We start from the raw sequence: 25,568 nt of genomic DNA, 5'->3' as shown, positions 1-25,568 counted from the left end.
TAACCTCAACACATTTTCTAACAACCTCAAATAATGTTGTGGATTCTCCAATTTTAATATTGTAAAATAAAATATTTCTAAGCATGTCAAAGTTTAAATTTTCCCAAAGACCCAAGTTGGACACACCCCGATTTGTGGACCTAAATTCCCACCATGTCTTGTCAATCCAAGAAATACGCCTGAAGCTTGTGAATGCAACACTCTTTAAGAATCCAGAATTCCTACAAAACAATTAACTCCTCGCACATACACCTCGACTAAATCTCCTAATCAAGCAAGTAATCCATATTTGACAAAGGCATCGGACACTCATTTACTAATATTAGCAGCAGGGTTTCTAACATCCATATCATTTTCTCAACGTCATTTAAACACAGTTGCAAATCTGTGAACCAGTCATTATCACATTACCGTTTAACTGCATTAATTGACTCAGTCTTGTAAGTTAATCCACATTTCACAAAATCAGACACCCATGCACCCTATGAGAATGAAAATTCAGAATCATCTATAATGCCTTTCAATTCTTGGACGTTGACAAAAAAACATATCTGTGAATTCCCCACTGCTTCAGCCTGTGTAGTAAACTCTGTTTTCTGCTGTTTTCTATCTTTCTTTCCTTGAAAGCTTTTAGAAATTATCAAGTACGCCAGATCATCTATGGCTTTTTCCATATTTTCCTGAATCAGTTCGAGGACATCTCAATGTACATTTTGCTCGTAATCATTTGCCATCTGAATTACCCCGTAAAGAATTAAACTTTTATCTTCAGCTTTATTTAATGTGACTAATAAGGGAATCTAGATTGGCATGAATAATGCAGCCATTATTCAACATAGAATTTATCATCAACAAAATTCCATTAAGTGGTTAGAAATAGATAAACAAGCCCTTTCAGATATTGAACTATTTCAGACCCCCCTAGTTTGGAGCTGCCAAAGACCCGATCAACAAAAGTAATGGGCACCTGCATGCAAACAATACAGGTAATGTTAGTCATGTCAGAGTAATGGCCACAGTATTTGAGGAAACTGTTACCCAATAAGACAACATGCAGAATGTTGTGTAAGAAGCAAAACCTCAGAATATCATACATCAATGCTACACAAGATTTTCATGGCTAAAACATATGAGCAAATGTAACTGTATGGTAATTTGAACTGCTATAAGTATCCTTACAAGGACACAATACCTCTTCAATGTTGTAATTTTTTCTTGAAGCCCGAACGATCATCTCCATCTGAAAAACATATCCTTTACTGACACAGGTCTTAATAACTTCATCAAGTACAGGTTTCCTGTAAAGACTGTAAAATAACAGCAAAAATAGGTATGATCAAAGTCAGGTACCCATTAGTTTCAAAAGGTTGCATAGATGTTCAAGACAAATCATCAAAGACATTACATACCGAAATGAACCAGTTAAATCAGAAACGCCTGGCCATAAGAGTGTTTGTGCGAGCACATTTGCTCCCCGGCTTGTTAGTTTACGCATAAGATTCCAACCATGTACACCTCCTCCTTTTACATACCGTGTTCCAGTAACAATATCAGCACCAGTCTCTATCTGCTTTCTGAAACAAAATATTTTCTTTAAATGAACAGAAATAAAGAAAGCAAAGATAAACAACCAGAAGCACACGACATAAAATCATCCATAACTTAAATTCTTAGAATCACATACATAATAGACCTCAGAAAGGAAGTATAACAGAAAACTGGCAAAATACTAAAAAGATACTAATGAACTGAAATTTGCACAGCTAGATTGCTACAGAGACAGAAAGCCTGTGGTTTGTTAGCTTATCATCCACTACAAAACAATCGTGTGCAATGATTGTAAACTCATTAAGCATCACAGACATACAAAACAGAGAAAAACTTACTTTATGAAACTTGGCAAATACTTTGGCTGCAGTGAAAAGAAAAAATTGCTGCTGTCAGATAATATCCCACTACAAACAAGATCTCACAAATGTTACCTAAAAAAATTAAACTTTTGATGCCTACATGGTGAGAAAGATCCGCATCCATAATGACAACAAAATCTCCTGATGCATACTTCAGGCCATGCACATATGCAGTTCCTGTAAGCATTCCCAAATTGAACAATCATATACAAGTGTAAGAAAATTAACAATGGTGGAGAATGTATTTCAAGCACTTCAAAATGTTATCTGTTAGACATCAGAATATCCATGCACTATAAAGAACATGAGAATATTGACAAATAAAATCTTCCCTCAAATGAAAATTCCAATGCATACAAACCTAAACCAAGTTTGCCCTGCCGTGGTCTCAGTAGCTGTAACAAAACCCAGTCATGGGGAAAAAGAAAAGAAAAGCATTAGTTGTGATTTTTGAAGACTTGAGAAGCCAAAATATAAATCAAACTGCTTTTAAGCTGATGGCAACTGTAATAATCAAGGTTAGGAATCATACTATGCGGTCTTCCCCATAAACTTTTTGCAACTGTTGCACAACTTCTTGAGTACCATCAGGACTCGCATCATCAATGACAATAATCTCAAAATTGATGCCACTGCAGAAATGAAAAGAATCTACATATTACACTCCCACTTCGAAGATGGGCAAAAGTGAATTCATGAAAAGTAATACAGCAAACTCACAGGTCAATTAATCACACTACATATTAAACATCAGTTGCAATTTTGGGTTTTCCTTCTCTTCTTTTGTTCAGCTTATTTATAACATCTGGGATCCTCCAGATATCCAAATATTACAAACAATATGTACAATTTATTTCTTTGGAAAACACTATAATTATGAAGAGGAAATTCTGGTAGACATATTTTGATAATTTGTAGAAGGATTACAAATAAAAGAAACTCAACTTGCAAAGCATATAATTCTGTAATACTTTTCTTTTTCTCCAAATCAAGAACAGCTTCAGCAATGAAGTGGGAAAGAAAATGGAGCTGGCACTTTTTCTCCTGGTAGTTTCCCTTTGTGTGCAAAGAGGCTTATTATATTTGTCTTATAAAAAAGGTTTTTCAGCATATAAATATTGTAGAATCTTGTTAGAATTAGAAAACTGGCATGGTAGACTGTAGTTCTACTCGTCTACTTCAGTTGTAACCAAAATTTCAAATAGTTTTTCCTTAAATGATAATCAGATACAGATATACATTGAGGAATTGCATAGAATATTATAATTTTCTTGTAAAATGTCTGGAAAATGAAATAATTTACATTTCAATATAGAATGGTCAATTAAGTCCCTGGAGCTAGAATATTCAAATACAAGATCAAAAATTATGAATTTGAATGCAAAACATAATTTTCATATTATCTAAGTTTAGTCGTATCTATGAAAATCTAAAAGCCTTCTGTCTGACAGAGGAGATGTCTTCAGATGTCTGTCGGAGACACGCTTACCCCTATGCCACAAACCAGAAGAAAACAAGCAAAAAAATATCATGCAGATGCACAAAACCATATGAACAAACATAAATTGACATTATATTCACATATTTAAAATAGATCAAAAACGTTGCAAAGAAATAATAGTGCAGACTTTTCATTAAATGACAGCAAAATTAAAATACAGTTTTTGCACATCTAGGTTGCAGACATTTAAACAAAATTTATGAAAATGGTTTTTAGTACCTTACATTCCTTGATTGAGGCTAAAATACATGGCAGATGGAAAAAGCAAAACAAACCTCTCCACATGTCTTCTTAAATCTTTAATCCTAAATGATTAAAAAGAGGCCCTACTCGGACCATGAAAAGGTAATTAAGGGGTTACTGATGGCATTGAAGAAAATTAAGAGCTTTAGAAAGGGAAAATCTATATTTGGTGTGCCAAGTTGTAGTGTCCAAACTCAGAAGTTCAGTTTGCTTTGGCGCAAGCATTACTGATTATTATGTTCCAGTTCAGAGGAATCCAATGTTAAAAGCACATTTGCATGTTGTGAAGCTGACTTGTCAAGCTCCTTGATCACTAGTAATGGTATTTGTAGGATGCTTGGAGTTTCTGCTGTTTCCCCTCAATGCACTAACAGATGGGAACCATACTATCCTTCACTTTTTGCAGATTTAAGCACATTAGCAAAGAAACGACAGAGTGAAGACTACTTTTGTCATGAAGAATGGATTAGACATGTATAATAAGATGTCATTTCCACTTACAACATACTAGATACGTTTGAGATGGCTATGGTGCACTTTCTCAAACACATGGCCACATAACAAGTGTGGGAGTTTCTTAATGAATGATCTATAAATGCAGACAAGTTGATGTACCAGGGTCAACAAGTGAATGTATAGTGATGTACAGAAAATTTTCTCTTGTATTAGACTGAGGAAGCGTGTGTTCCTAACTTCCTAGTAAATAAGATAACGCTATCAGCAAAAATCAAGTAGAAAAGGAACTAGCTGCAGATTTGGATACCACTGCCATCACTAAAATCTTGAACCATCAAAGTCCAAGGAAGCCATTAAAGCTTCTTCAGATAAAAGACATTACAATCATTTCATTAGAAATTTTGTCACATTTACTATTTCTTTACATGACTTATTTAAGGAGAGAAGTCTTCAAATAGGAATAAAAACAACAGGAATGTAATGTCCCCTTTAAATTTGCCTTAATTTATTCAAGTAAAATAAAACCCTGGCTCAATAATAGTTGCATTATTAGTTATAAGTATGAATTCAACTTAGAAATTGCAGGTTAATAAAATATTAAATAATTTATAATTAATGCTTAGAATATATTTTAGAAAATGAAGAAGTCATCTTCTTATTTCTGCTGTAAATCTTCCTCTGATCTGTAGTGGTTTAACTGCAATAAATGGTATCAAAGCAGAGGTCCTGCCAGCCTGTGGGTCCAAATCCAGTTTATGTAGTGGCAATACAAGAGGCTAGCAACCAAATTAGAGAGAATAAGATGGCCAATTGAGAGGAAGAACGAGAAAATGAATAGAAGGCTTACATACAAAGACATGAACAAACAACACAATTGCTCCCTCAAATGCTTCAAAATATGAATAATACAGTCAGTTCCCTCAAGCCTGCACAAACTAATGGAGGAGAAGACAGTAATTCAAATCATTCAGGGTCAGAACATAACAATAGAAGTCCACTTGGATCATCACCTGGAATCAAATAGCCCACATTCTTACCTAGAGTTGAGCAGACATGGGAAGAGGAAGAGCCAAACGTGGCACCAAATAACTTTGATGAGCACATAGATGCATACTCAAGACTTGATCCAAATATCAGAAGACAATCCATTTATACAATTTCTAAGGAACTTCCTCCCAATCAACAAAAGAAGATTCATCCTATTGCAAGAAAGACTAAGGACGGCCTAAACAAAGATAGAAAAGAAAATATTTGCATCCTATGCAAGAAATCTTGGTTGCCAAACCACAAGTGTCAGAGCAAAGAAGCAATGACATTAGAAAAAGAGTCAAGGAAATCTGTTGTAGAATCAGAAAATAAGGAGGTGGAATATGAGGAAGTAAACATGTTAGAGCCACAAGCTAAAGAAAAGGTTTCAGTAATTACTACCATTGGTTTTTAGTATGCAGGAATTGTTAGATCAACAATGAATGCTAAACAATTTGGAAATGTTAATACTAGCTGGGAATCAAAAATGAAGCATTCAGAAGACAATTGTTTAGAATTAAGCCAATATGAATGGTCTATACAAGAAACTGACTTCCTATCTGATAATAGGAATAATTTTCAATTTTTCCACTGGGTTGTAGATAATCCACTTTTTAAAATGGATGCAGAGAGCTTTGTCCATTGGGATAACCCACTGTGTGAAACAAAGACAGTGACATACCTTGGCTCAAGTTCCACAACTTGTGATGCTATTAGAGTCGCACAATGAAATATGAATGGTGAAATGGTTCTACATAAAGAATGGCCCCCAATAAAGTTATAAGTTGTAGGAATAAAGCAATCAGTAGAGTTGGGTATGACTCAGGAAACTTTTCAGGACAATATAAATCATCATGAAAAATAGTTTGAAGACTGTTCACTGCTCTATCTGATAAAATAGATACATGAATTTATAATAGAGATGACAATGCATACCAAATACAAGAGCAAAATATATCTTTATTCGCACATGAAATCATTATAGAAGACAAACAGAGACGGTCAGCTAGGGATCGGAATTGATCCGACTAGATCATACTACTTTCCTCAACAATACACAATATATTTAACTGTTTTGACAGTTGCCAAGAGAAACACAACTGTCAACCAACTGACCTTTATAACTACCCGAAGCCAACACAAACACTTAATACGAACAATTAATATATACACGGCTAACTAATATTATCGAAACATAATAACAAAAGAAAAAGTCATCTTCAAGACAAGAAGTAAAAATCAAGTAATATTAGGGAAGATTGGTGGTGATAATGTAAACAAATACTTGTACACAAACTTGGAAGTGTACCTTGCAAACTCGAACTTGTAGTGTACTTGGCAAATCAAATGAGTGCAACGGGGGTCTAGGCAACACCTTGGGCACACTCCCTAATTAAGACCTTCAAACCACACAAATCTTAATGGTGCACATCTTTTTCATGAATATTTAAGAGGTAAAAAGCAACGCTGACAAAGCTAGAAAATAGAGCTTTTTTAGTGCTCAGCGAATATATGATGTCAACCAGGAATTAAATTGTTTGTTGTATGCTCTCCCCAAGATGGCGTATGATGTGATCGACCACCTATGAATGTTGTCATACCATGTGTGCTGTAAAGGCCCCTGTCATTTCTGCACTAATTTCTCAATTTGTAGAGTAGGGCATTTTGTCAAACAGTTGTCATGCATTTTCCCTTAGGCGGATTTCTGAGTTTTTTCCTTTGTTTTCAGGGGTATAGTTTGCAAAAAGCTGAAATAATATCTAGTAGCTAACAATGTCAAATTAAGCATAGTGGCCATAGACCTTCTTTAATAACTGAACCAAACTGATAATCAGATATAAACTCAGTTCTTGAAGCAACAAGACTTATAGATTGCTTCCAGTAACAAAGTAAAGGTCTAATAATATTCTTCAAGATATTGCATTTACAAGCCAATATGTGACATACCATTTAGGACGAACTCCAGTTGCTGGAATTTCTGAAATTAAATCTGCACTTCAAAATCCAAGTTGCAGCCCATCACCAAAACATGAGCTCCTCCATACTTGAGAATGTTCCTCCTAACCCTGCGTTAGCTCCTACCTGTGCAAACTCCAGCAAGTATGGAAGCGACTGTCACTATTTGGGGCGCCCAGCAGTATGAGTTTAGCTCCAGCAGACTAATCGACCCAACAAGTTTCAGTCAGCTATACCAGCATACACAGTCCACAAACAATATGGTACAGCGCTATCAAAAGGATGGCCCAGCAGATTGGTACAGCCAGCGAATAGAATATTATCGCTACTCTTGATATCTCCTGTGAACACTGATAATGTGCCTTCTGAAACTTCCACCACTCAGCAAATACGATACCAAAAAACACTCAGCCCTATGTTCAATATCGACCTTGCATTTGAGACTGCCCCCTCTACCAAAAAGTACGACCCAGCTATGGGCGATTCCTCAGTAAAAGCTCAACACTTCCCCTATGAAGTCGAGTCTCCCAATCTGAAATAATACGACCATAAACTCAATCTAGAAATACGACCTGGAAACTGGAAATGCCTTTCAATTCAAGCTCAATGTGTCTCTTGAAGTAGAGACACCGCTAATCCTCCTGACTGTATCTTGCAACAGCGAGAAGAATGCCATTCATGAGGGACTTTGTCCTCACAAACCCTTGAAGATGAACTCTTCAATACAATCATAAAACAATCAATCAACCAAGCATGCTAAGCAAACACTCAAAGCCTCTATTTATCCTTTTCACCAAGAGGCATTGACATCTTACTAGCAATGTGGGACTAAACAAGCTCCATATTTTATAATTTTAATTACTCGAGTCCCATGTCACCTCATTAAGTCGACTCAGCCTAGGGAGACCACTTTTTTTTTAAATAATATAAAGTGACTTTATTGCTTTATATTATACCTTTTTAATTTTAAAGTCACTTTATTAAATAAACTTCAGGCATTAAAATATATTATCAATCAAACTCAGAATACCATGTGCAATAGCTCTTTGGAAAGGTCTTGCCGCCACACTCCAAGTACAATACTGAGAATTTGAACTCACTAAGCCAACTATTGACTTACTATAAATAGTAAGTCTCTCCAAAACTCCATCAAATGAGCTTGGTTCAGCCTGAAACTAAAATTGCCTAGGCCAAATCCCTCACTGATCCTTGTAGCGTCTTGGTTAGCCCTCAGGATTGTTGTGACGTCAGATGGGGACCCCTACTTTTTATGCCCTCTCGGTCTTTTGTTTTGGTTTTTGGGGTCTTTTTGTGGCAGCCTCTCCAAACTCTTTGCTTTGCAGGTGTTTAAAGGGTTGAATTGGTTAAGTTTGTTTTTCCTTTGAGTGATTTTGGTGAAGTCTAGGGCATGTTTCGTCAATTTTAGGGTGTTTGCCTTTAGTCCTAGATTTTAAGGGTTTCTGCTAGGGTTTTGGAAAAAATGAACATGGAACTAGAATCAAGACCCTTCGAGGAGCCTCCCCGTAAAATTTGAGCAAAAACGGAGTGTGAGATTTTGCCAAGATCAAGAGCTCAATGAAAAGTACAAAATAGAGAGACAAAATATAGGACAAGAATAATTTGTATTCTCGTCAATAAATAAATGATCAATTGTTCAATAGTTGTTACATACAATTAATATGAGCCTGCATATATAGGCAAGGCTATATGGATATGTGAGCACACAAACACGACATGTGGCTCAATAAGAAACAAGGGTAGGTAGGAAATAGGTGTGGTAGGTAGAAGAAACAATATAATATTCCACAGGAGGTGGATCACCCACTAAAGATAGAATTATCACTCCACAATAAGTGGATACGATAAAGTAACAACAAGACCACAAAAGGTGGAAATTCTCCTACACACACTATCCCAATGTGGCACAAACACCCAAGTGTCTCATACCCAAACTACTATGAAATGCATTTCCTAAGTAAACTTAAGTAAGGTGTAATAATATCCAACATGAATAATTAATTACACCAACACCCCCCCTTAAGTGCAACTTAGGGGAATGCACTCAAGTCTACAATGCAACTAAGCAATGCAAGATGGGTCCCAGCTACAGGGCCATGTTAGGTACCCATGTACAAATACAAATGCATGCAAACCAATGCAATGAAATCTATCACAAAGCGGGAAAAGAGAGAAAAACCCAATGCGGAAAAACCCTCCCCCAAAAGAGAGATGAAAACAATACAAGAAAACTCTCGTAGAAGTATGTGAAGGACAAAACCCCATGTGAGGAAAATGTCCCCCCCATATGAGAGAAGAGAAGCTAGGAAGCCCCCCCTCAATGTAGAATCTACACCAATGGTAGAAGCTCGAGAATGAATGAAGAAACTGCTCCATGAACGTCGAACAACATTCCTCCCCTTAGGAAGAAACAAAACCAAAGGTGTATCCATGAAGTCTCCCCAATCATGAAGGGAAGATGTAGGGAAAAACTCATGATGAAAGGAATCTTTGAAAACTGCTCAAGTGTCCCTATGTCAATGCTGAAGGTTACCCCCTCCAAAGGTGGTGAACTGCTCCACACTGCTAAAAAAGGCACTCCAAGATCTAGTGGAGATGAATGTAGAACATGATCCAAAGACTGACATGTCTCCTCTAAGCATAAAGAGACCTCCTCCAACTGATGTACATAAGTATCCACAATCATGTCAACCTCGAAAGAATGATCATGTAGAGAATGAACAAGAGGGTCAGAGTGTTCCCTCACAACAATCGAAGAAGGATCATCTCCATCAAAGAGAAGATGAATATCATCAATGATGTCTCCCAAATCTGCAATGTAGGATTCCACAAACAAACGTGCAATGTCTGTCAAGTAATCATCCCATGAAACTAAAGTTGGAAGACAAGATATATCCTGCTACACTGAATCACAAGAAGGCAAAATTGTCGCACTATCTACATCATCAGGTGCAATAGGTGATGTGATATCAATAGGAGGAGATGAAATGCAAGGCTCGAGAACGGGGTCACATGTGAGAATCCCCAAGTTCAAGTACCCAAAGTTCTCCTCAAAATCTGAATCATCACAAGAAGTGTGATCATCATGTGTAGAATCATCATATGTGAAATCATCCTCATCAACAAAATCTGAAAAGGAGTATAATCGAGATGCATGATCAACCACCCCAGTTGCAATGATAGCTCTAGTCTCCAAGTCTCTAATGAAAATTAACTCAAGTGTGAACTCCACAATTCTCTTAGTTGCGCCATATGTGATTTGATAGATGGAAAGGAGCTTGTTTGCCAAATGGGGTACACACAACACATCATTGAAGGAGTTATCCCCAATGGCAATAGATCCTTTCCCAATCACATCCATGTATGTATGATTGCCCATCAAAATCTTCAGCATGGTGCAAGGCTCAAATGAAGAAAACATAGACTGTGAAGATGCCATATGATGAGAAGCCCCTGAATCTAGAAGCCATCTCCCTGAATCATGACTTGTAGTAGCACAAAGAGCTTTTCCTTTTCTTGTCCCAAAAGAGTGAGTCTTCCCACTTGTAAAAGCCATGAATGTTTGCCCTTTCCCTTTTGAATGTGTGGAAGTGGAAGTTGATGAATCCTCCTCCTTGTAGGCATTAGGCAAATCAATGTTATGCTTTTTGAGGATGTGAGTGATCTCATCAATCTTCTTAGAATGGCAACGACCCTCCTCATGACCAACCTTTTTACAATAGTCACAAGTACATCTCACCCTTTTTGGTGAATTGCCCTTCTTGGAAGAGGATGAATCTCCTTGTTGTGAAGAAGGTGGTGCTTTGTCCTTAGGCTTTGATTGCCATTTCTTCTTGTTTGAGTTGCCCTTTCCTTGATTTCCTTTGTTCCCTTGATTTGCCACTAATGTTTGAGACTTAGAAGTCTTAAGAATGCCCATGCTTATCAACTTAGTTTGCTCCATCATCAACATTTCGGCGAAAGCATCAGATGTAGGCATTGTGTAGCTTGAACCCATTGTCATCCTATGGGTTTGGAAACTAGAAACAAATGTTGCATATTCTTGTGGAAGTTTGCCCATCAAATTGAAGATCAATTGAGTATCCTTCTTATCAATGCCACAATCCTTGAGTTGTGCCCTCAACTCATTTGCCTTAGTGACATAGTTTTGTATAGTATCAAAGTTCTTTGGATCCAACATGGTGAGATCACTATCAATTTGATATCACCTAATCTCATCAACTTGACCATACAAGTCTTGAAAATTTTGCCAAGCATCCTTGATTAGAGTACATTTCTCAATATGAAAAGTGAGATCCTTTGATACATACTTTCTTAAGGTACCAATTGCCATGATATTCTTAGTGAGCCAATCCAAGTGAGAACCAGGATCAACGTGAGAAACAATAGTTCCATCAATATAATGAGTTAGTCCTTTTTCCATAAGTTTACTCCATGCATCAATTTTCCAAGTAGCATAATTATGAGGAGTTAAGAGAGGAAACTTAGGAGAACCCATAGCAGCAAAAGGAAAGAACACGAGCACAAAAGCACAAGAGACACCCCCCCAAATTCAATCAATCCCAGTACCTGTTGTCATTTTATGACACCCTTGGTCCATCAATGAGAACCGATCAGAGATATATTCCATGGACCAGCGCTGCCCCAGTTTGATCCAAGAGAAGACGATGGAATCATAAAAGTATGAAGTGTTGTCTTGTTGGAAGTTCCTTTCCCAAGCCTTATCTACCTCTCTCTTTCCCAGAATTTCGGAACCCCAAGGTTCCGAAGTTCCCTTCCTTGGTCTCTTTTTCTCTTACCCCGGAACTCCGGAACCCCGAAGTTCCCAAGTTGCTAAGTCTTGCCAACTTCGGTGACCGAGGTCTCCAAAGTTCCCCCAACTACGATAACCCAGGTCTCCAAAGTTCCTTATTTCTTCAACCCCGGAACCCCCAGGTTCCCAAGTTCCTTAGTTCTTCAACCCCGGAACTCCGCAACCCCCAGGTTCCCAAATTCCTAAGTTCTTCAACCCCGGAACTCTAGAACCCCCAGGTTCCCAAGTTCCTAAGTCTTCTACCTGTTGTGACGTTTTCACACATCGCCCCATTGCAAATGGGGACCCTTGTTTTTTGCTTTTTAGGGTTTGTTCTTTAGGTTTTTTAGGGTTTTGTCGGTTAGCCTTTGCATTTTGAGTGCTGTTGGGGAGATCAATAGGATAGCAAGTCCGGCTTGAGTGATGTCCTGATCCTGAATTTTGGCTAAGTCTGGAATGTCCTGATCCTGAAATCTGACTAAGTCTGGAAACTGAAAAACCTCCAAAAACTAGATTTTGCAATATAACTCCTGGAGGTCTGAAACCACTCTCAAACATCCTGAAAGTATATATGGAATATAACTTAAAGTATAATGTCACTTATACTTAAATGTTATATTCCATAAAAATTATCCTGATAGAGAGTGCGAAAAGTCAAATTTCGCTCGTGTCCTTCTCCAAGGGTCCAGAGCGAAAAGCGCTCCTGTCCCTCTCCAAGGGACCAAGGCGAATCGCTCGTGTCCCTCACCAAGGGTCCAGAGCGAAAATGCTTAGTTGAGCCATTCCTGACCTTGTTTGGACGAATCGAGACATCAAAGGCATGGTGAAGGACGAAATGAGCATGATAGATCATCCAGACTTGATCAAAAACAACGAAATGATGAAGTTTTTGCCTAGAGGGTCAAATTCGCTCTTGTCCCTCACTGAAGGACCAGAGCGAAATTCTTCATAAGATATGATCTGGGCAAAGATCAAGCAAGTTTATGTTTGAAGGCAAGGAAGGAGGTGAAATGAACTCATTGAAGATAAATTGAAGATTACCAAATGCCATCAAAGGACCAAAATGCTTAAGTTCGCTCCTGTCCCTCAGGAAGGGACCAGAGCGATTTTTGTTATAGATGATTTTCTTGCCAAGTTACAACCGATCTCAAGGCATGAATGAATGGAATGAAGTATGGCGAGACCATTGAAGATAAATTTTGAAGGTGATAAAGTAAAATGAAGCCCACAAGAGCAGGATCGCTCCTGTCCCTCTCCAAGGGACTAGGGCGATATAATGGTTATATTGTCGTTCCTCCAAATTCAAGGCACTCCAAGATGAAGAACAAGGTGGTGAAGACATTTTAAGACATCTCCATCAAGTGCAAAGCATCAAAAATTGCCAAAGATGAAGGATTTGCTCCAAGACATCTAATTCGCTCCTGTCCCTCAGGAAGGGACCAGAGCGATATTTCCATAAAGGCATAGATTTCAAAAGTTAAGCAAGTGTCAAGCGACCAAGGGGATCAAAAAGACTACGTTTTACACGATGAGGACAATTGCAAGTTGGAGAACGCAAGCATGAACCCAAAGACTTGAAGTTCGCTCATGTCCCTCTCCAAGGGACCAGAGCGATGTTTATTATATTAGCCAAATCCCTCAAAAATCACGTAAGGTCAAGGTTTTGCAAGGTCGTATGAGGTCCAAGGCATGATTAGAAGGTGATATACAAAGACTTCAAATGTTAAAAGATCCTTAAATTGAACACAGAAGCTATATCGCTCCTGTCCCTCTCCAAGGGACCAGGGCGATTTGCATAGGATCCTTCATTTTACTTCAAATCCATGCCAAGTCAAGGTTTTGTAGGATCACACAAGATCTAAGGCGTCTTAACAAGGTGATATGCAAGAGTTTTGAACGTCAAAGTGTTACCAATTTGTGCAAGGAACTCATATCACTCCTGTCCTTTGGACAAGGACCAAAGCGATTTTCATCAAAACACTTATGCTCCTTCAAAATCAAGACAATGCAAGGATTGGCGAAGTAAAGGACGTCCTTTGGAAGGCAATGCACGAAGAACGAAGATCAAATGTTTGCAAATTTGAGCCAGGACATGGAGATCGCTCCTGTCCCTCTCCAAGGGACCAGGGCGATATTTGCCAAAACACATGATACCCTTTGAAGATCACGTTAAGATAAAGCCGCACATGGTTTTAGACATCATTTGGAAGGCGATGCAAAGGGAAATGGACGTTAAATATTACCAATTTGAGCTTAAAATGGAGAAAAGACAAGGATCGCTCCTGTCCCTCTCCAAGGGACAAGGGCGATGATCCTTTAAACATCAAAATGCCTTGTGAAAATCAAGTGGAACAAGCATGGAATGAACAAGCAAGGTTATTATTCACCATACAAGGAAAAGTTGATGTCAAAATGGAGAATTTCAAGTGAAAACATTAGGATCGCTCCTGTCCCTCTCCAAGGGACCAGGGCGATATTACATCTTAAAGACATTCCTTCGCACAAACAAGTCAATCAAATTTGAAGGACCCAGCTAAAATGCCGATTTGAACGTAAGGATCAAGATTTTGGACGTCGAAAATGCAAGGATCAAGACCAAATTGATGGATCGCTCTTGTCCCTCAGTCAGGGACCAGGGCGATGAGGTACGTATTATTTCATTTTCAAAAATTTGGCGCTCAAACACATTTCTTTAAATTTATTTTAAATGCTAAAATCGATGGATTGCAGATTTAATTAAAAATGGCATTTAAAATTTGCGCTTGATATTTATTAATTATTTTTGCCTTTATAAAAATCGAAATTTATTAATTTAAATAATAAAGGCATTTAATAATTAATTATTAATTAATAAAAAATCAAATGGGGCGCTTGATTTAAAATTTGTTTCATTTTACAAGGGTCGGCCTTTTAAGTTTATTTTAAATTTGTCTTATTTACCAAAGTCGGCCTAAGATCAATATGAAGGTAAGCGCCTATAAAGGGAAGGTGGTTTATTCATTTCAAATCATCATTTAACATCCTTCATTAGCATGCGATTTGGAGAATACAAAGGAGGTGCGAAATTGTCATTCAAGAGGAGGGCGCAGACATCATCAAAGGAGTGCGAGCTTAGTCTCAAGTTGGGCGAACTTGCCAAAGACCACGTCAAAGATATCCTCAAGGGTGATGAATTGATAAAGGGATTGTTCATTTAAAGGAGATCACGTTGAAGCCATCTAATTTTGATTTTGCCTAGGCAAATTCCTTGTTTTGCATTCTAGAGTTAGCTCTCAACTGAGGTATGGCGATATTTGTTTTATTGATTTTGAATTTTGATCGTCATAGCCTTAAATTTTGAAAATTTGAATTCATAGCTCAATAGTCGTTTTTAGGAAATGATTAATAAAGGACTTATCATTAAGTTTCCTAAAATTTGCTCTCTAATTTATGTTATGTATTGCAAAATCATGGTACTAATTTTGAAATGTTGTGTAGGCATCAAATGGAGATCTCTTCAAGGAAAATCAAGCCGGATCCAGGACGGTCTTCGCCAGGACGATCAAGTAAGGACATGGGCAACTTCTTTCAATCCAACGTTCCAAGGCGAGGTACATCATCATCCTGCACATCAAGGACACAAGGAGTTAGAACAAGGGCTCGTTGAAGAAGTAAATAGTTCCAGATGAATTAATTAAAGCAAGCTTCTCAACGACATCAAGTTGAATATCTACCAAAGTACAAGTGTCAAATGAGGTGGCATCCTAGTCATCACGTCTCCAATCAGTGAGGTCCATCTCAGCATGTCCAGATTCAATGTACTTAACTCATGGAAGGTGGCACAAACTCCGATGTACCTACCCCAGCTATCCATTGGTCGATTTTTCTAGAAGGGACATGTGTCCAAGCAATACAATTTTATCATTGGTCAAGCATTAAATGTTATGTAATGGTTGTAACAAACCCTAATTAGGGTTTTCATTGTTGAATCTTGGCCATTGATCTTGAATTGATCTAAGCCATCAAATTGTATTGTGGGCACTATATAAGCCCAGGCATTTCATTTGTAAAGGCTAATTAGCAATAAGTTAGAGATAGCATGTAAATAGTTGGAAAAGTTAGAATATAGTTGATAGAATAGTAATTAGAGTAGAATAGGAGGACAAGGCAAGAAATTGTTGCCATTGATTGTAAACAAACTCCATTTTCATTGAAGTAATGGTGAAGTGTGTCGTTTCTTGCAATTTGCATGGTTTCTTGTTGAGTCTTCAATCCTAGATGGTAGATGATTAGATGAATGGAGGAAATGTGATTGATTGATGATGGAATTCGTATATCCATACTACTAGCAGTTTGTTGATTGCAAACTTGCCTTGTGTAGTCAACTGGAATCGTTCAGCCTAAGCTCAATTTCAATTTGTCGCTTCTTCATTAATATGCATCAACTTGATGGTATCTATGCCTGCGGTGATGATTTGAACATCATAAAGCTTCCCTTAGAAGATCGCATTAGCCTTGTGTAGATGTTCCATTGATGTCAAAACAAGACCTAGTTAGAATTTTGCCAAAGATCAATCATTGCTCCTACATTCTTAGTATTAGGATTAGATCCTCTCTTCGCCCTTATCCTTTTTCCATTTTTTCAAATCTAAGTTAGTCAGAGCCTGTGTCCAGCAAAGCAGATCGGAAGTTCAATCATCAGATGTAAGTCCCCTTGTGATTCCAGCAAATCACATCACACCACGAAGAGCTTATCCACACATAGAGACCCTACCAAAAGAACATTGGAGTCTTCCTAACTGATCCTTTATGCGAATCTTCAGCAGTTAGAGACTATTTTCTCAAGAGAGGATAAGATGCCTATTGGTATTTTATTCTGTGTATGATGGTGTATAAAATACACGTCAACACTACCCCAGAACTCCGCAACCCCCAGGTTCCCAAATTCCTAAGTTCTTCAACCCCAGAACCCCCAGGTTCCCAAGTTCCTAGTTCTTCAACCCCGGAACTCCGGAACCACCAGGTCCCCAAATTCCTAAGTTCTTCAACCCCGAAACTCCGGAACCCCCAGGTTCCCAAGTTCCTAGTTCTTCAACCCCAGAACTCCGGAACCGCCAGGTTCCCAAGTTCCTAAGTCTTCTACCTCGGAACTCCGGAACCCCCAGGTTCCCAAGTTCCTAGTTCTTCAACCCTGGAACTTCGGAACCCCCAAGTTCCCAAGTTCCAAGTTCTTCAACCTCGGAACCCCCAGGTTCCCAAATTCCTAAGTTTTTCAACCTCAGAACTCCAGAACCCCCAGGTTCCCAAGTTCCTAGTTCTTCAACCCCGGAACTCCAGAACCCCCAAGTTCCTAAGTCTTCCCAACTTCGGTGACCCAAGTCTCCGAAGTTCCCCCAACTTTGGTGACCCAGGTCTCCAAAGTCTTCCAAACTTCTTTCCGGCTGGCAACACTTCCAGATGGCGTGATCGACACTTAAGGCTTTAAATGCTCCGACAGTTTTGGTGACTTATGCACTTTCTTTTGTGGAGCCACAAGGGTGCATTTAATGTTTTTGGCAGGATGCTTGGTGACTTGTGTCATGTCTGCATACTCTGACTTTGGAAGGTCAGTCAATCCACCTTATCAGGGTTGTCTTTTGTGGGTATGGCTAGGTTGCTTGCAAGTACTGAAATCAAGTGCATGCACTTCCCTGCACTCCAAGACTGACATGCAGGGGTCATGATCACTCTTGTAACCAATTTTCTATATAAAGGTTGTTAAGCTTCATTGTAAAGGGTTCTCTCCCTGTTGCCTTGAGCTTTCTTATGCTCTTCTCTTCTCTTGAAGACTTGTAATCTTTTGCATTCCTGCAACTGTAAGATTGGCCTTTGGCCTTGTGATTAATTGAAAATCTCTATTCTTACCTTCCTTCAGCTTATGTATGATGTGTATGTGTTCTTACCTCCATTATAAGTGCATGCTTGTGGTTTCCTCTCACATGTATGTTGTGTTAACTTGTTTTCTGAGTGTGACTTTGTGGAAATCCTTCTCCCCTCTTGACACTTTGAAAATTCCACACATGCGTTTGGATCACTCATGCATTTGAAGTTTGTGAATCACTTGGGCTTTTCAATTGATTCCTTGTGCCATTTCGGGTGGGGAGAGAAACAATCTCTTCTTGGTGCATCACCTCCTTTTATTTCAAGCAATTCTCTCTTCCTTTTACCTCTGCAAATTGTTAGGATAGGCTTAGGAGTTAGTTTTGAGGTGTTGAGTTGGTTCAACACCTGCACCTGGAGTGGGAAGGAAGTCAGCCTTCTCCGGAGATTCAACCCCCTTGCACAAGGTCCCACACTTTGGGGTTGTTTCCATGTTTCACAAGGTTGTTGAGTTGATAGCTCAACAAGGGTGCAAGCTTTTGTGATAACAGTACCCCCCCAAAATGATGATTTTGGCACTTTATATGTAGTGCGTGTACAATAGGCCACTTGCAAACAATGGCAAGGTGAACTTCTGATTTTGTTTTACAACTGCCCCAATAGGCTAAGAACTACAATGCAAAAGACCAGAAAGATAGATCTATGCAATACAAGTGCCAAATTGGCCAAAAAGGACCATATGTTGAAAGTACAATTTCTACTCAAATCACTGCAAAATGATAGCAAATTATGAAAGTAGACAAAAAATTATGCACTTTCAAAAAAAATGGCACCTGAAAAGGAGTTCGTATGAGCCCAAACGGAGTCCCGAAAGTTGCAGAAATGGGGATTGGACAGGTACAGTCACCAAGAACTGAGATTTCTGAAAAATCTGTCCATCAAAATCAGAAAATAATGCCACCACGATAAAGTACACGAAAAATTGGCCCATTTCAAAAACAATTGCACCCAAAAAGGAGCAAAAATGAGCAAGATATGGCCTTCCAAAGTTGAACTACAAAACTCAACAGGAGGGGGCTGATAAATTTTCAAAAAATGATGACGTCAACAATCTGTGAGCCTAAATTTGACGGTCGTATGACCGTCACGAAAACTTCGCCTCCCTGCTTGCGTGGCATCCATACAGTACGAACTAATGACGTGGCCCAATCGTGGAAAGACAAGTGTCGTACGATCTACTGATGTGGCACAAGTACGATCGCTGATGTGTCAAAGTGACAAGGTGCCAACCGGGCGCTAGGTGTCTTCCTACGTGGACTAATACAGATCGCAGACCAGTGGGCAGCTGCCACATGGCCAACGCGGGTCCCGAGAGCAATCGTCGAGGCCTATGAGTAAAGGTCGCATGGGGGCCACCACAGAGCCGGGAAGTGGAGGGGTGATAGGTGGTGTGGCCACTGGCGGTGGCAGCAAGCGGGTGGAGGAGAACACGATGCTTCTTGCCAGTGGTCAACGGGAGACGGTCGGCGGTTGTAGACAGCGAGGGCGGTCGGCAAAACACAGTCGGAGACAACACTGCTGGGGCCGATCGGCGGAGACAAACAGTCGAGAGCCGACCAGAGAAATGGTGTCGGAGGTGGCTATCGGGGGTTGCTGGAGGCAGGTACAGGCGGCAGTCCAACAAACCTTTGCAAAAACTGCAATACGGACTGCTACGAGGGTGGCCCCAAAATAATATATATTTTGATTTTTTGATTTAAAAGAACTTTTACAAGAATTTAAAAAACTGCGAAAATAATTTTTTTTAATTTTTTTGAAAAAATAATCCATATCGCTAGCCAAATTGGCTAAATTTTTCCTCCAAGCCAGAAATTGACTTTTCACCAAATATAGGCGAATTTATAGTCAAAATTCATGGAAACGGCCACCCAGACGCAATGGTGAGGTCGGATTTGGTCGGACACCTCCAAAAGATGTTGCTCCTTAGATCTGCCTCTTGATGTCGCAACAATGCCACTCAAAAACAAATCATGACACTCTAATGGCTCTGATACCATGTGAGATTTTGCCAAGATCAAGAGCTCAATGAAAAGTACAAAATAGAGAGACAAAATATAGGACAAGAATAAATTGTATTCTCATCAATAAATAAATGATCAATTGTTCAATAGTTGTTACATACAATTAATATGAGTCTGCATATATAGGCAAGGCTATATGGATATGTGAGCACACAAACATGACATGTGGCTCAATAAGAAACAAGGGTAGGTAGGAAATAGGTGTGGTAGGTACGAGAAACAATATAATATTCCACATGAGGTGGATCACCCACCGAAGGTGGAATTATCACTCCACAATAAGTGGATATGATAAAGTAACAACAAGACCACAAAAGGTGGAAATTCTCCTACACACTATCCCAATGTGGCACAAACACCCAAGTGTCTCATACTCAAACTACTATGAAATGCATTTCCTAAGTAAACTTAAGTAAGGTGTAATAATATCCACCATGAATAATTAATTACACCAACACGGAGCAACTTTCTATTTTTAGAAAGTTCCTATTTTTTAGAGATTTTACCGAGTCTCGAAATGTCTTCATTTTGCCAAAAATCAAACTTACTATTTTTAGTAAGTTTCTACTTATAGTAAGTCATTTTTGTGTCCTGTTTTGGGGTCTAACGCTGACATTCTAAAAGTTTCTATTTTTGGAAATTTTATTTCTGACAAGACCATTCAAGCAGGCAATGAAGATCAAGCATTCATGACTACTTCTAAATCTGGAAGGTTTGAAAAGCAGATAGAATAAATCAAAATTGGCTAAGTGTTGGAAGCCCATTCTTGACGTGGAAAGCTCGAGAAATTTGTCTCTGTCCGGGAAATCACCTCAAATCTATATATGGTAGCCTGATCCGGAAGAAGCTCAGAAATTCACCTAAGTCAGGAAGAAGAAAGGAAATCATGAATTCCTCCACACATGGAAAAACCTGCCCTACTCCTCAGGAGGGCGCCAAAGTGGAGTGGTCAGGGAAGGATAGAAAAGTTGTGAATTTTATATTGATTTTGACTTCAGTTTCAACCTTGAGTCTCGGAATATATTTTTTTTTAAAAGAAGTCAGTCTATTTGATCAAGTATTTAACACATGATTTGGTTTTTTGTTGGCTGGTTCAGTTAAGACATATTTATCGAACTCTTTATTTATAACGAATAAGAGTTACTTTACAACAAAACTGCTCTTTAACTAATGTCAGTTGTAATCGGTTGACAAACAATCTGTTGGTTTTTGAACCGACTTAATAGTTAAAACTTCTTCACCGATATGTTAAATAACTATTCAATACTAGCAAGTTATATATATAAAATGTTGTAAAGAGATATATGATGCTGTGAAAAGAGATAAGAAAAGGAAATGATACGTGTTGACTATAAACAAATACCATTCAATGACAGTTCGATGAAGATTTTTCTGAGCACATTTAATGAATGAGTTAGTGGATTAAAACAAAGGAGATAATAGACAGTTCTGAGAGAACATCCAGGTGAAAGTATTGGTGTGTTTTATGATATCAACAATACAGCAATTCTTTGGGTTGAACAGTCTGCATGTGGACTGTAATCTGCAGCAGTTAGGTTGTGATTATCAGGAGAAAGGATACTGTATCTGTGCATTTGTCTTATCTATCATTTACATACAGTTGATTCAAGTATACAATTAATCAATCTTTCCAGTATACAGTTGATTCAAGTTTGTTCTTCATACTTACTGTCTTTAGACAAGTTACAGATTGTCTTTGAAATGTGATCATACCAAGAACTGGAGAAGTTTGTTGGAATACAGATTCTGCAGCAGATTCACAGAGATTACTTCAATTTGACATTGTGTTTTGTGTACTTTCAGTTTGCAGAAAGATAATTGTTAAATTTTCAGATTGATAGTTTGCAGAAGTCTGTATGAAATAGTTCTGTAAAGATCATAAGCTTTCTTTCATACATCTTTATTTATAGATGCTATTCTGTAATTGTCACTGAGTTGGTGCTCAGATCAGTAAGTTGTAACAGCAGATGAGTTGGTGCTCATAAGGGTTTTGGTGACCCTATTGGGTTGGAACCCAAAAATTGATTGGGTTGGTGGCCAAAGAATTGTAAACTTTCAATTGTGAGACCAGATTAGGACAGTAGATCCTAGTAGCATTTCTCACCTTGGTTTTCCCACATTGGGTTTCCACGTAAAATTTTGTGTGTTGTGCTTTTGGTGTTGCATCTTTTTCAGATTCAGTTGTTGCAATTTTTATATCTTTCAGCTTTTCAGATTAAAATTCACTTACGAGTTTAAAGTTGCAAAGAAAATTTAAAGGTTTTTGTACTACTGATTCAACCCACCCCCCACCCCTCTCAGTAGTACTGCTGTGTTTTACAGGGGTCGGCCCCTTATTTAAATTATCTATTTGCAAATTAAATCATCCAAATAATGATGCTAATACTTAGGAGGTCTGCCCTCATTTAATTAATTGTCTTGCTATTTATTACTTTGCCTCCTTAAGTATTTATCTCGGGCAATCAAGACTGGGTTGGCCGGCATTGTTTTTATTTATTTTTATCAAGCCTAAGTGTTTACATAAGGGAGTCAGCCAGATATGAAAAAATTGTGATGTCTTATAAATAAGACAAGTTTCTTAATCAGATTTCAAGAAGGTATCAGGGCAGGGGCATGACACATCCAATAAGATATTACAAATTTATCGGGGTTTCATCTCCCATATTACAGGAGAGGTCCCATAACAACTCCCTTACCTAGACAAGTTGTTTAACAACTCATAATACAAACAAATACTTGCACAACTAATATTATATTATCCTACATATGATATTCTAACAAACCATAACAAACATAATGATGTAAAATTCCTAATATGAAATTGGTAAATATGCCTGGAAAAATTCACAGGTATAGTGTTTGGCGACAGTCGTTTAGGGTTTTTTCAGGACAAAGAGTCAACAAAATATGCCTTCAAAGCTTCACCAATGCTAGAGTCGCTCTAGAATCACCACATCAAGCTTAGAATCGTCTAAGCTCACCCTACAATGTTTTCAAACAAATCCTATTGCTACAAACTGCCCATCTGATTCCACAATCAATTTTGGGCCATACCCGATTCTGGTATAACTTGAACCTAGAAACCATCAATTTTCAACTGATTCAGTAACATTGCATAAAATGGTGGGAATATTTTCTTTAAGATTGTCTACTGGAAACTAATATTTTTAGGCCCAAAGTTTTGAAGTTTATATAATGGAGACACATGGGCACATCATCATAACGTGTCCAATTCCTATATGCAGCTAATGCTAATGCAGTATATGCTGTTATGATCCATTGATATTAAGGAAAAAAAGGTATCTAGGGTGCTTGAAGTTCAGATTCGTGATAAGAGTGACGTTGAGACATTCTAATATGTGGGGACCAATTCTTGTTAGCCCTCATATATTGTTGTAGGATTCTTGATATCTATTTACAAGACAGGAGGAATAGACCATTTTCTAAACATAAAACAAAGATGTCAAATTGGAATCAGGCACAAGTACATGGGTATAGTACAGCAAAAAAATAAAATAGTTGGGTACGTTTTGGGTAGATCCATACAAAAAAAAACATAACTATATAGATATTTGATATTTCCAGCCTTAATATAGGAATTAAGTTTAGAATACCACATCATACAGATGCTAAATAGAACTACCATAAATATTACAAAGACCGTACTGTATACTAATTCAATATCCAAATTAATTTCAGAATTCAAAATCATTTCCAAATTTTAAAATGTTGTTACATGATTTATCACAACTGTAAAATAATTTAGCTGATTGTCATATCTTAATAGAGGAATCCATTTTATTTCTTTACAAAAATTTATTTTAGATTTTTCAAAGGAATAATTTGTGCTACCATTAACATGTTTTGGGAAATTCACATTTAAAAGGACATTAAGTTTGTTGAAATAAAATTCACGTGAGATTTTGGCTTTATTAATTATTGTTTTTAAATATGGGGAAATTTTTAATATGACAAAGCCCAACACCCACGATTCATATGCAAACAATGGTAACTTCTGAAAATAAATACTATAAATAGTAACTTCTTAAAATAATATAGTATTTCTTCTGGTATACTGAACTTTTACTAAACGAGGTGTTCTTAAAAGCACCAATCCATATAAGTGCCGATGGACCATCAAATTACACACAGTGTTTTATCATTAAAAAATTAAATTAGAAGTTAAAAAAATGCACACAGCAGCTCTGAATTTTGAAGGTATCCCAACATTATTTATCATTTTTACTAAAGTCTTCTCCATGCTATGATCCAAGATTCACCCCGAACTAAAAGATAATTATGTTAAAAGGATACAAAAGCCAAAACCATGTCAGCTGTTTGCTGCAGGCTAAGTGACTAAGTCATCAGCTGTTTGAACACACCTCCTATCCTTTCCCTGTTAGTGCAATGGCTTTCTTTGTTGCTGAATTTGACACAAGAAAACATTTTCATTCTTACTTTTTCCCCGTTGCTGCACTTTACACACAAAATGGGTAAATAAGCCTTGAAAAATTCACGCGTAAAGTGTTTGGGGGCAGTCATGCAGGGTTTCGCAGGTAAAATAGTCAACAAAAAATGCCTTGAAAACTTTGTCAATCCTGGAATCACTATGGAATCATTCTAAAATTGCCACATCAACCTTAGAATGCCTGGTTTACCCTATCTTATTCCACAGTTGATTGCGACCCATAAACAATTTTGGTATGACTCATACCTGGAAACCATCATTTTTCCAGCCAATTTGGTAACATAACATAAAATGGTGGGAAAATTATCTTTAAGATTCTCTACTGAGAATAACATTTTCAGGCCCTAATTTTGAAGTTTATGCAATGGAGCCATGGGACAGATCATCAGAACTATACTAATTCCTACATGCAGCTGAAGCAAATGCAACATCTACCGCTGTGATTAATATAAGAAAAAGAAAAAAAAATTACCTGAGGTGCTTGAAGATGAGGTAGGTGACAAGAGCAATGTTGAGACGCTCATTATATGTAGGAATCAATATGCTGTACTTGTAAGATGATGGGTCTCCCTCTTTACCCATTTCTCGCACAAAAAATATTCGTTAAATCTTTTTTCAAATGGATCTCCAGGTAGCAAATAATGCCTATGCAGAGAACTTCCCTCAGTACTCCTCCAATTGACGCACCTTTGCTGATTGCACTGAACAATTTTCACATTGGCAAAATCATTAAAAAAATAAAGTTACAAAACTTCCAAATCTCTATTAAGACTAACTTTTATGGGAACCCGAACCACCACTGTAGCATTTTCCAAAGAGCAAGGTAATTTTCAGGATTGTTACAAATTTCTCTATGATTTCTATTAATAGTAGGAAATTCAAGTTTATAGGTGAGGACCGCATCCCTATCCCCACACCCTGTTGAAATAGTAGCTAGCTCCGATACCTGTCCATTGCATTTTAATGTTGTCAATGACAATTAAAATACACGTGTATTATCTCTCATGTAATTCAAATTATTGGGCTGGACCCAAACATGTAACGTGGCAAATAAATGTATTTTGGGCTGGACCCAAACATGTAATGTGGAGGCAAGTAAATGTAACCTTGGGTTGGACCCAAACATGTAACGTGAAGGCAAATGTAAATTGTAAAATGACAATGTAATTTAAATAAATAAATATGCAAGCCGACTTGGGGTATTGGCGCCAAAAAGGTTGGATATAAAACTAACAGCAAATGAAGTCATTATCATCAT

General features: G+C 37.9%; 1 protein-coding gene across 1 annotated transcript; it reads right to left on the bottom strand.

Annotated features, from left to right (window-relative positions):
* Window positions 1–455: 455 nt before the first annotated feature.
* Window positions 456–25,105, bottom strand: LOC131063395 (dolichol-phosphate mannosyltransferase subunit 1). Its single transcript, XM_057997200.2, has 8 exons — window positions 24,783–25,105; window positions 2,443–2,542; window positions 2,272–2,305; window positions 2,011–2,087; window positions 1,887–1,912; window positions 1,410–1,574; window positions 1,193–1,307; window positions 456–967 (listed from the first exon to the last, which is right to left on the bottom strand). Exons 1-8 carry the CDS (start codon window positions 24,890–24,892, stop codon window positions 863–865), a joined length of 732 nt encoding a protein of 243 aa, XP_057853183.1. The 5' UTR covers window positions 24,893–25,105; the 3' UTR covers window positions 456–862.
* Between the last annotated feature and the right edge of the window lie 463 nt (window positions 25,106–25,568).

The sequence above is a fragment of the Cryptomeria japonica genome, chromosome 7, assembly GCF_030272615.1.
Source record: "Cryptomeria japonica chromosome 7, Sugi_1.0, whole genome shotgun sequence".
Classification (NCBI taxonomy): domain Eukaryota; kingdom Viridiplantae; phylum Streptophyta; class Pinopsida; order Cupressales; family Cupressaceae; genus Cryptomeria; species Cryptomeria japonica.
The sequence above is the reverse complement of the archived record's forward strand: the minus strand, read 5'-3'. Positions and strand labels throughout refer to the sequence as shown.

What these genes read in the sequence shown, in the direction of transcription:
- LOC131063395 (XM_057997200.2), bottom strand. Translation starts at nt 24,892, where the DNA reads ATGGGTAAAGAGGGAGACCCATCATCTTACAAGTACAGCATATTGATT. An exon ending in CTCATCTTCAAGCACCTCAG is followed by an intron (nt 2,543 to 24,782) that starts GTAATTTTTTTT and finishes TCATTTCTGCAG; the next exon opens with TGGCATCAATTTTGAGATTA. An exon ending in GATTTAACTGGTTCATTTCG is followed by an intron (nt 1,308 to 1,409) that starts GTATGTAATGTC and finishes GTTATTTTACAG; the next exon opens with TCTTTACAGGAAACCTGTAC.